Source organism: Ahaetulla prasina, chromosome 2, assembly GCF_028640845.1.
Source record: "Ahaetulla prasina isolate Xishuangbanna chromosome 2, ASM2864084v1, whole genome shotgun sequence".
Lineage (NCBI taxonomy): Eukaryota > Metazoa > Chordata > Lepidosauria > Squamata > Colubridae > Ahaetulla > Ahaetulla prasina.
In genome coordinates, this window is record NC_080540.1 from 183,420,307 (window position 1) to 183,432,606 (window position 12,300).

A 12,300-nucleotide genomic window follows, 5' to 3' on the forward strand; every position below is an offset into this window, starting at 1 on the left:
TCTCTTTCTTTTTTTCTCCTTCCTTCCTTCTCCCTCTCTTTCTTATTTTATCCTTTTATTATTTTTTTATAAATATCTCAAGGTAGCAGATATAACTAATACTCCATCCTTTTCCTATTTTCCCCACAATGACAATCCTGTGAGGTGAGTTGGGCTGTGAGAGAGTGAGTGGCCCAAAGTCACCCAACCAACATTCCTGCCTAAGGCTGAAGTAGGACTCATAATCTCCTGGTTTCTAGCATGATATCTTAACCTTCTGCTCTTCTTGCCATGTATCCTGTCCCTTTGTTTCAGAGTATTGTCTAGTTTATCACCATATAATATTTGTAACCCAATCTTTTCCCTTAGGAAAGAAAGACCCTTGACCCCATTTAATTGAAGTGAAAGGTTCTTTTACTAAGAGATGTTGATTGCAGTAAAGTTAGGGTTTTTGGGCTTCCCCACTCTCAAAAGATACAGAACAATTTCCCCTCATCCCAGCCCTCCTCCCATGACCACTCTGTTGTGGCCCGCCAGTTGCCAGCAGAGCTGGTGTCAGACTCAAACCAAAGCCAGGTTCCAAATCCCATTGCTACTGGTTTCCTCGTGTTTGTGCGCACTCATCTGGGCAGGTGGACGGAGCCTCCCTCCACCACCATTACCAGTTTGCCCGATCCGGTAGCAATCCACCACTGACTCGGATGAGGAGGAGGTTGGGGAGGAATTTGTGCCAATCCTGGAGTCTGGGGAAGGCTCTGATGGATGCTCTGTATCGGCAGAGATAGAGCCAGGGCCATCCAACATTTCATAACTGTCTTTGGAGTCTGAGATAAGTGGGGAGGATGAATAGCTGGGGCCTGTTCCAGATGCACACATGGGCAGAGCTGTTAAGAGGGGAGAACAACTGAGGACAAGGAGCTGACTCTGGAAGAAAGGCACACATGGACACTGAATGGCCCTTCCCTGGCTGGGGAATAAATAGGAGGAAAGGGGAAGGGTGGTTGCATGAGTCACCGTTCAGATTTCTTTTGGAAGATTTGCTTATTGTGGTTCCTGCCTCAGAGACTGCTTGCTAGAACTTAATTTACAGCTTTGCGGACTGGAAGCTCCCTGCCTGGCAAGTATCCCAAGAAACTGATAAGGTCTGTTACTGCCATTAACCCTTTGAAGGATTATTGCCTGGACTTTTCAGTGTGTGAATGCCAGTAATTCACAGAAGCTAAATAAAGAGGGGATTTTCAGAACAAGGAGTGTGTTTCTTGGTTCTGCTGGATCAGAACACAGTTCTTCTTCAGCCAGTTGGAACTTGCCTAAGTGTTTTGTGAATGCTGAGAAGTTTTGAGGTAATCCACATACTTTCTCAGGATCCCTGGCCTTGGATGCTGGTACAAAGTGTTTGTGAATGCTGAGAAGTTTTGAGGTAATCCACATACTTTCTCAGGATCCCTGGCCTTGGATGCTGGTACAAAGTGTTTGTGAACTTCTCTGGTCTTTATCACCTGTCATTTTCCCCTCCCTATTTCCTATCATGAACATACATAGCTTTATTGCCCATCTATCCTCTCCCCCCCCCCCCGCTAGCCTTTGATGGCAGGATGCCTGTGAGGTGCTAAGACAAGCCTGTCAGACCTGACATTCTGCCCCCCTTGATAGAGATGTTAGTCCTATAAAGGAGAAAAAAAACAAAGAAGGAAAGGTTAGACAAATAGAAATTCTTTAATTAGCAAATATTTCAATGAGGTTTATCAGCCATTACTGTTCATGGAATTTTTTAAGCAGTCTGTAGGTTTTAATATGTTGGAAATCAACCCATTCAGTCTCCGAGGAAGGAAAGGCTTTCCATGCTATCAAGTCTTGGATTCCCCCACTCCCCCCCCCCCCGATGTATAAGGGAGTCCAAAATGTCTTTAACTTCAAAGTGTTGCTCCCCCTCGATTATAATGGGGTTGGGGGCTGATGACGACTTGGGGTGTAGGGAAGATGTGATCTCTGGCTTCAATAGGCTGCAATGAAATATCGGATTTATGCATCTAAGCATTTTGGCAGCTCAAGTCACTGGGTTAATTTTTATGGGGAAAGGTCAAAAGTATTTCAGCCCCAATTTTTTGGGATGGATGTCTAGAGGGTAAGAAATCAGTAGTTAAATAAACCTTATCTCCCACTTTAAAATCCTTTGGCTTGATGTGCTTTTCATCAGCTTTTTTTTTTAATGCTTCCTTAGCTTCATCCAAAATCTTTCTCACCACCAGCCACATATTCCGTAGCTGGGTGACCCATTCTTTTAGCGATGCAATCAATGTGGTGAGGGGGCTGAAGCAACTCTGGAGTAGTCCTGTCCTATGGCTACTTTAAATGGAGCAAACCCAGTGCTACTGTGTACTGAGTTATTTTAGGTGACCTCTGTGAAAGGGAGAAATTCCACCCAATTGTCTTGTTGGTAATTAACATATAACAGCAGGTACTGCTCCAAGACCCCATTTGCACATTCACAGGTACCATTATTATCCGGATGATGTAAGGAGATGAGCCCTTGAGTGGTCCCCAAAAGTTTTAGGAACTCCTGCCAGAACCATGATTTGGATTCCTCAATCTGAGATTATTCTTTCTGGAGCACCATGCAGTTGGTAGTTGTGCTGCATGAATAGCTTACCCAAAGTGCAAGTGGAGGGGATTTTTTGAGAGGGTATAAAGTGCACTTCTTTGGAAAGCAAGTCAATTATCACTTAAATTACTGTATTGCCCAAGCTTTCAGGCAGTTCTACTGTAAAGTCCATTGATATCTCTTTCTATGGGGTGTAAGTTCTGTTACTGGCTGGAGAAGCCCTGGTGTTTTCCCATATTGCCTCTTGGCAGAGACACAGACAGGACCGCTAGTTACATAGCTCTGTATGTCCTTCTTCAGTGCAGCCACCAAAATTGGTGCTTGACTAGGTGCAGGGTTTTTACAAAGCCGAAATGTCCTACCACTTTTGAATCATGGCTTTTTTATAGAACTATTAACCATCGGCGCTGAAAGGCATACAGTTTGGCACCATCGCAAGCTAGACCATCTTGCATTATACATTCAGCCTTATGCATTTAGAACCAACTATCTTCCTCAAAAGCTCACGCACTGCATCTTGGCCCATTTGGTGGCTATTTCTGGGCCATACTCTTGCATGTGCAGTATATATAAATATGTGCCAGGTAGAACCCCAACTGCTTTGGATCTCCATTGAACTTTACACCCAGGGTTTGTGTCATGTCCTCTCAGTTGCACTGGCACTGCCTCTACAGCCGGAGCAGGCTGGGCTGCCGGGGCAGGGGCAGCTGCCACTGTTGTGGGGCCTGCTTCTGCTGTCATTATGGCAACAGAGGTGATTGCCCCATTATTTGCTGTGGCTGGAGTTGGCTGGTTAGTGGGGTGTGCCTCTCGGGCCAGGGCTTTTCGTGCTTTGAGATTATCAAAAGCCCCCCTCAGGAACTTTATGGCTTGCTCCAGCATCCATCCTCTAGATCCGACTCACCTGCAATTGGTTCTTCCTCTACTCGTGTCTCCCACCGGCGGCTTCCATGGCTCCCACAGGTACTTGTCATTCCCATTGGCTTCTCTTCACAGTCTTCCCTTTTCTTGACCCTGAGGGACCATCAGGGTCTTGGCTGGTCATCCTCTTCCAGCCACTCAGTTAGATCCAGCCTTCCAGGAGCAGGTTTCGAGGATGCTTCCCCCCAGGCTTTGATCTCCCCCTTGTCGCTCCCTTGAATGGATGTCGTTTGCACAGTCCTCACGGTAGAGGCAATTTCCTCTCCGAGTTGAGCACAACTGCCAAGCTCGCCTAACGTCAGATCTGCCCCAATCTGATCCCTTAGGAAAGAAAAACTCTTTGACCCCATTTGGTTGAAGCGAAAGATTCTTTTACTAAGAAGAGTGTCAGCCTGCCCCAGATCAGTGTTTGAGAAAATAAAAACCCAACTTCATCATGTTGAAGAATTTGGTAATTTATATCATACAAGTCTGGATGCAGTGGAAGCAAAGCTGGAACTGGAAGTAAATCAAAACCCCAGAGTCATATTCTCTCCTAAACCCTCCCCCTACTAGAGGTCATACAGTAATAGTCCAATGTCTTCTTTCTCCTCAGCCACGTGTAGTTTCACTTCCGATATTCTCCCTCTGTCAATCTTCTGAATGGAATGTGGAATCAGCAGCTGCCGTTTCATTCACGCGCCAACACAATTCAAACCTCTGGTTTTGAAAATGGCATTTCCCCTCTCCCCCACATACAATGTCAGCCGACGCTGGGAACAGTGAAAACCTCCCCCCCTTCTCCATAAAGCATGTAAGACAATCAGTAGAGCAAACTTTTAACAAGGTAATAAAGGTAATAAAATAGTCAGAAACATCAATCTCAGAAGAAGAAAAAGGGGCTATTGGAGCGCAAGACTCCAAAGGGTTAAAGAGGAAAGAAATATCACCTGTGTTGGTTGAACAGAAGAAGAGTCGTGAGGATACAGTAGGAGAAGAAGCAGATAAGAGTCTTGGAAAATATGAAGCTGAATGCGGGTCATCGCTATCTTTTTTTTTGAGTGATGAATTTAAATAGACAGCCCGAAAGAAGTGCCCCGGGCATTGGCACGTCCCCTCTCCCCCATTCTCTTTATAGAGGCGAAACCGATGAGGATGTGGGGGAAGAAGATTGTTTGTACTTTATTGTTTGTTTTGTTTTTTGTTTTTTTTTTGTTTTCTTATTGTTGTTTATATGGTAGTTTAATGTCGGGTGGTGGGGGGCACAGAAAGGAAGATGCGGGGATAGGATTAAAAAATTTATATTTTAAATGGGAGTTATAAAAATAATGTCATGGAATGTGAAGGGTACAGGAATCAGATTAAAAGAAGAAGATTGGAGCTTAAGATTAAAAGGATTTACCAGACATTTAATTTTTACAGGAAACTCATCAGATATCTGAAGATTCATATAGAATGTATATAAAAGGTATGCAAATATATGAAAAGCATTTGGAACTTCAAAAGCTAGAGGAGTTGCAACACTGATATCAGATAGGGTGTACTTTGAAAACATAAGGTAATTTTGGATGAAGATGGAAGATATGTAATAATTGTTGGAAATCTTAATGAGGAAAAAGTGACACTTGTTAATTTATATTTACCGAATGAAAACAAAGAGAATTTCTTGAAAAATAACAAAATTTTGGAGAATGAAAGTGTAGGAAAGTAATTGTGGCTGGGGATTTTAATTTAATCAGAGATAAAATAGACAGTACTAATCCCACCCGTTGTGGAGGAGCAAATAAACTGGGGATTTTAAATATGTGGATGCTTCGAAACGGCGTGGTTGATGTGGAGAGAGGTTAAAGGAATTGAGAGAGTATACACTTTTTTCTAAGATATATAATACATATTCTAGAATTGATTATATTTTTCTTTCTAAAGATTTGTTGAATAATGTGGATAAGGTAGATGTGGGAATTTTAAAGATTCTGATCATGCAGAAGTTATGGTGGACTTAGATTTTAATTTTGAGAAAAAAGAAGCTATTGGAGATATGACGAAATTGTATAAAATGAAAAGGATAAAAATGGATACTTAAAAATTGGAGGAAAGTTGGAGATTAAATGATAACGGGGAGGTTAAATTTGAAATTGTTTGGGATGCGATGAAAGCGGTGTTTAGAGGGGAGAGTATTAAATTATCAAGTAGGAAATATAAAAATTATAATATTAAAATGGAAAGAGATAAAAATAAGATTAAAGAATTGGAAAATCAATTTTGCTTACTAAAGAAAAAAATTCTTCAGGAGCTTAATATGTTAAGAAATAAAATGATAGAAGAAGATACAGAGTTAGTAAAAAGAAATTTGAGATTTTAAATAGGAATTTTTGAATTTAGTAATAGAAATTCTAAATTATTGGCAAAGATGGCGAAAGATAAAAGAGAGAAGAGAGAAATTGGAGTTTTGATAGATGATAGAGGTATAAGATGTTATAAAAAATTAGAGAAATGTGAAGTGGTTAGAAACTTTTTTCAGAATCTATATTCAAAGAAACCAATTAATCGGGGAAAATTGCAGAGTTATTTAGAAAAGTATGTGGTGAAAATTGATCAAACATATAAGGAATTGATGGAAGAAGATATAACACAAGATGAGATTAATGGAATAATACAAAAATTAAAATTAGGGAAAGCTCCAGGTGAGGATGGATTACCTGTTGAGTTTTATAAAGAATTTAAAGAATTAATAATACCAAGACTGCAAAAATTATTCAATGGAATATTACATGGTGGGGAAGTACCTTCGTCATGGAATAGAACGGTGATATCCCTAATTCCTAAACCAGATAAAGATTTAGAAAGGATTGAGTCCTATCGGCCCATTTCTTTAATTAATCAGGATGCAAAGATATTTACTGCTATTATAAGTAATAGATTAAATAGATTTATAGATAGATATATAAGTTATAATCAAGTAGGCTTTGTGAAGGGTAGATACATGAGTGATATTGTTAGAAGAGTATTAAATATTATAGATGTAGCTGAATATAATGGTGATAAAATTGGTATAGTATCATTGGATATTTTTAAAGCTTTTGATTCTGTACAATGGGAAACAATTAAAGTAATTGTGGAGGCTTTAGGCTTTGGTAATAAGTTTATACATGTTATTTCAAAATTGTACCAAAAGAGCAGTGCAAGAGTGAAGGTGAATGGAATATTAACTGAAGAGATAAAATTAGAAGCTGATGCGAGACAAGGATGTCCCTGTCCCCAACATTATTTTTATTGGCTATGGAAATATTGACAAAATGATAGAAAAGATGAAGAATTAGAAGGATATAAGGGTATAAGATAAATTTGTATGCGGATGATACTTTAATTATTTTGAAAATGTAGAGAAAGATTTGAAAAGATATATAAGCATTTGATAGAATTTGAAGAAATGACAGGATTGAAAGTAAATTGGTCAAAGTCAGAATTATTGATGGATAGTAATGGTAATGAGTCTGAGAATATGCAAGAGCAATTTGGGATAAGGATTAAAACACATTGAAATATTTGGGTATAGTGCTTTCACTTAAGGTTAAAGAATTGAAAAAACTTAATTATGATGTGGTGATTAACGAAATTGAGAAGAAGATAGATAAATATAAAATTTTAAAGTTGTCTTGGTTTGGTAGAATTGCAATGTGTAAGATGATGTTGCTGCCCAAGTTCAACTTTTATTCGAGATGCTACCACTAAATCTGACAGAGAAAGATATTGAAGGATATCAGAAAAAACTGGATAAATTTTGCAATGGTGGCAAAAGACCCAGATTAGTGAAGAAAATGTGGTATCAAAATCAAAAGGAAGGCGGATTAGGAATCCCCAAATTATTTAATTATTACTGTGCGTATGGTATCCGGATAGTGGTAAAAATACTTAAAGGTGAAGATAATTATTGGAGATTTAGAGTTAAGGATATAGAAATTTGGATCAAGGTGGTTTTTAGATAAAGCAAATTTAAAATGTGTAAGTAGAAGTTATTGGTTAAAGGGATTAAGTAAAATGTGGAACAAATTTGTTAAAATTTTAATTCCGGATATAATCTTTTTGGGGGAGACAACTGGAATTTGGCCGATTAAAAATAATATAAAACGTAATGAAGTGATTAAAGAGGAAAATATAGAAATTATTAAAGATTGGATAACAGTTATGGAAATGAAAGGAGGAATAAAGAAATTATTGAAAAATTAGGGTTAAGTTGGTTTGAAAAATACAGATAGAAAATGGACAAAAAAACTAAAGGAAAATTATTCGATAAATAGATGTGAAACTGAATTTGAATATTTAGTATCTCGGATTATGAAAGATGAAATTGGGCTAAAGGGACTCGTTAGTAGGGTTTATAAGATTATAAATTCTGATGAAAAATTACAAAGAGTGATGAGGACAAATTGGGAAAAAGATCTTAATATTGAAATACCAGAATCAGATTGGAATGTGAATTGGAAGAGTAGAATTATGAGAACTTTATCTATAAGGATTAAAGAGCACAATTATAAAGTTGTTTGGAAATGGTATTTGACTCCAGTAAGATTGTCACAAATGGATAAAAAACTAGTAAAAATGTTGGAGATGTGAGATGGAATTGGGGACTTATGAACATATGTGGTATAATTGTGATAAGGTTAAAAGTTTTGGCAACAATTGGAGAAAATGATATTTGAAATGATGGGGAAAGTAATAACATTGAGAGTGGAAACTATATTATTGTTGGTAATTAAGGAAATAGAATTAACAAAATATGAAAAAGAATTGATTAGAATTATGATTATAATAGGTAGAATTATAATAGCTAGATATTGGAAACTGGATGTGATTTTTAGAATAGAAGAGTGGAATTCTGAAATGTGGAAATTAGCTTTAAATGATAAAATGACATGTGATATTAAAATTAGAAGTGGTGTGTATAAAGAAGATATTTTCTGGAAGACTTGGAAACCATTTGTGGACTTTGCGCTTGGAACATTGGACGCTTCAGTACCTGTACCTCGAGAACGTGGATTTTGGCAATCATGAGGATATATCCGAAGACCCAAATCTTCCTTTTATGTATAGCACAAGGGTGTAATAATGTATTTTCTTTTTATTTGTTTGTTGCAAAAAAAAACAATAAAAAAAAATAAATAAAATAAAATAGTCAGATAATCTAGTAGGAGAAATACACTAAATTAAAGCGGAGGCTGACAAAGAGGATGTCTGCAGTAAAGTCAGGCGAGCTCAAAAGATACAGAAAAGTTTCCCCTCATCCCAGCCTTTTCCCCATGACCAGTCCATCTTCAGCCAATCATAACTCACCAAAGTGTTTTGAGAATGCTAAGAGGTTTTGGGGTAATCCACATTCTTTCTCAGGGTACCTGGCCTTGGATGCTGGTTTAAATTGGTTTTATCCCCTGTCATTCCCCACTCCCTATTTCCCATCATATACACATACAGCGTTATTGCCCATCTATTCTTTCTGGCCTTGGATCCCTGTGAGGCACCAAGCAGAGCCTGGCAGACTTGGCAGTCCAGGTAGTCCTCAACTTACGACCACAATTGAGCCCAAAATTTATTTGTTAAGTGAGAAATTCTTTGAGTTTGCTCCATTTTATGACTTTTCTCTCTTCAGTTGTTAAGTAAATCACTGCAGTTCTTAAATTAGTAACACGTTAAGTGAATCTGGCTTCCCCATTGACTTTGCTGGTCAGAAGGTCGCAAAAGGAGATCACACGACTCCAGGGCACTGCAACCATCATAAATGTGAATCAATTGTCAATTATTGGAATGCAAACCATGTGACCATGGGGATGCTGCAAAGGTTATAAGTGTGAAAAATGATCATAAGTCACTTTTTCAGTGCCATTGTAACTTTGAACGGTCACTAAATGAACTGTTGTAAGTCAAGGACTGCCTATAGCTTTACGTGAAGGAAACCCAAAGACAGTACTTGGGAAAAACTATGTAAAGGAAAGATAGCTAATGAAATGTCAATTTTAATAAAGAAATAGAATGAGACTGTGGGTGAAGTGGAAGATAATATGTAGTGGGCACACTTAATACAGATAAAATGTAGATAGGAGATGTGAACTGGGGAGAAATTGAAGAAAGGCATGAATAAAATCCACACATTTACAGCATTTCTGATTGGTGTGCAGAGTATAATATGCATGCCAAAAGGAAGGGCTTGACTTTCTAAACACTTAGTATTATTACAATGGAGATATGTGTTTCTGTTTATATCAGGCATGAAATAAAAATATTTTGCATGATAACAGTAAGATTTCCCTGACTAAATAAAAAAAAAAGAATGTTGTTTTCTTGCAGGTATCTCTAAGCCAGTATCTATCATGTTTACATGGATTTTTACAAATAGAATAGAATAGAATTTTATTGGCCAAGTGTGATTGGACACACAAGGAATTTGTCTTGGTGCATATGCTCTCAGTGTACATAAAAGAAAAGATACGTTCATCAAGGTACAACATTTACAACACAATTGATGATCAATATATCAATATAAATCATAAGGATTGCCAGCAACAAGTTATAGTCATACAGTCATAAGTGGAAAGAGATTGGTGATGGGAACTATGAAACGATTAATAGTAGTGCAGATTCAGTAAATAGTCTGACAGTGTTGAGGGAATTATTTGTTTAGCAGAGTGATGGCCTTCGGGAAAAAACTGTTCTTGTGTCTAGTTGTTCTGGTGTGCAGTGCTCTATAGCGTCGTTTTGAGGAGTTGAAACAGTTTATGTCCAGGATGCGAGGGATCTGCAAATATTTTCACGGCTCTCTTCTTGATTCGTGCAGTATACAGGTCCTCAATGGAAGGCAAGTTGGTAGCAATTATTTTTTCTGCAGTTCTAATTATCCTCTGAAGTCTGTGTTTTTCTTGTTGGGTTGCAGAACCGAACCAGACAGTTATAGAGGTGCAAATGACAGACTCAATAATTCCTCTGTAGAACTGGATCAGCAGCTCCTTGGGCAGTTTGAGCTTACTGAGTTGGCGCAGAAAGAACATTCTTTGTTGTCCTTTTTTAATGATGTTTTTGATGTTAGCTGTCCATTTGAGATCTTGCGATATGATAGAACCCAGAAATTTGAAGGTTTCTACTGTTGATACTGTGTTGTCAAGTATTGTGAGAGGTGGAAGTATGGAAGGGTTTTTCCTAAAATCTACCACCATTTCTACGGTTTTGAGTGTGTTCAGTTCCAGATTGTTTTGGTTGCACCACAAGGCTAGTCGTTCGACCTCTCGTCTATATGTGGATTCGTCATTGTCTCAAATGAGACCAATCACTGTTGTGTCATCTGCGAACTTCAGTAGCTTAACAAATGGATCATTGGAGATGCAGTCATTGGTATACAGAGAGAAGAGAAGTGGGGAGAGCACACAGCCTTGGGGGGCCCCTGTGCTAATTGTACAGGTAGTTTTACAATGTAGTTTTTCATTATGGCTCATATAGAAATTGCTTTCTCCTTTTCCTGCTCAGGTACAAGATCTTGTCTTTAACTTGCACATGATCCTGACAGATACAGTGAAGATGAAAGAGCATCAGGAGGATCCAGAGATGCTGATAGACCTTATGTATAGGTAAGGTCACAGTCAGTGCCTCAATAGAGGAAGCAATGGGAAAACTCCAGAATAGTTTACTTTCACAGCCTTAATTCTTTCTGGATATTTCCCAGAGAGTCAAGAAAAAGGAAGCAGTTCCAGATGCAGATGTCCTGATTTCTTTGTCTTGTTCCCAATCCTTTTAGGGAATGTTCAGAAATCACAATTTGGCATTAAGTTCATTAGTTGGATATTGGTGGCCACTATGAGCCTTTGCCAAAAATAGCTTACTTAGTAAAAAAATAAAAGAAATGTTTCTCGGTACTGGTTTTATTGATAGCAGCCTTTGTCAAAGCCAATAAGTGGTAATTAATTATAGCAAAGAAGAGGGAGGCTTGAGTTTTCATAATTTATTGTGAAGGCATCAGGCATTTTGAGCCTGGAAAAGGAATGCATAGCTGTTAAAGAATATCAAAGGAGAAAATGATTAGAAGGAGTTGGCAATATCTTTTCTCATTTTCATCCTATATGAATTACCAGGCTGTAACTCCATTTAGAGGTTTGGGGCTAAAACTCCTATTGTTTCTGCTGGTGGGGAATTACAACCCAAGATGGGCAAACTGTTGGGAAAAACTGTTAATATGAGCAAAAAGGCACTTGTCCTACATTTAAAACACTGAATGTGCCTGCTTTTAAAAGGTAGAAAAAGTAGGAAGGGTACAAAATGGAGTTAAGGAACATAGCAACGTCACTAGAGATCACCCTGTAGATATTCATGACAAAAGCTCTTCACCTTACATACTATGACACTTAGTGTAGAAAATGTGCATAAAAGTTAAAACTTTTGTCCCTGATCAAAATTTGCTTCTCAGGATAGCCAAGGGATACCAGGCATCACCAGATCTGAGGCTAACATGGCTGCAGAACATGGCAGCAAAGCATTCCGAACGTGGAAACCATGCAGAGGCAGCACAGTGTTTGGTGCATTCTGCTGCACTGGTAGCTGAATATCTGAGTATGTTAGAAGACTGCCGCTATTTACCGATAGGCTGTGTCACTTTCCAGGTAAGAGAAGAAGGCAAGAGCAGAGCAGTTGCGGTAAAAGGACTAAACTACTATGTCAGAATAGCACTACACCTCTACTCATTTACTCTGTACTTTTATATCTGCTGTTGAAAGAAAACGTTTTAGCTCCTTCCAAGTTTTCTCAAGAGAACCAGAAATAGAGCAGGAATATTCCATATCCTG

The 12,300-nt window shown here is 38.3% G+C and overlaps 1 protein-coding gene across 15 annotated transcripts in view; it reads left to right on the forward strand.

Annotated features, from left to right (window-relative positions):
- Positions 1–12,300, forward strand: part of DOCK6 (dedicator of cytokinesis 6) — a 213,849-nt gene that overhangs the window by 166,036 nt on the left and 35,513 nt on the right. For 14 of the 15 annotated variants that reach the window (XR_009153092.1, XR_009153093.1, XM_058165870.1 and 11 more), the window contains 2 exons: positions 10,991–11,091; positions 11,925–12,117. Coding sequence is in view for 12 of the 15 variants with exons in the window: in XM_058165870.1 (XP_058021853.1) it covers positions 10,991–11,091; positions 11,925–12,117 (294 nt within the window). In the remaining 3 variants the exon portion in view is untranslated. The remainder of the gene's footprint in view (positions 1–10,990; positions 11,092–11,924; positions 12,118–12,300) is intronic. The other variant, XR_009153094.1, reaches the window with a different exon arrangement.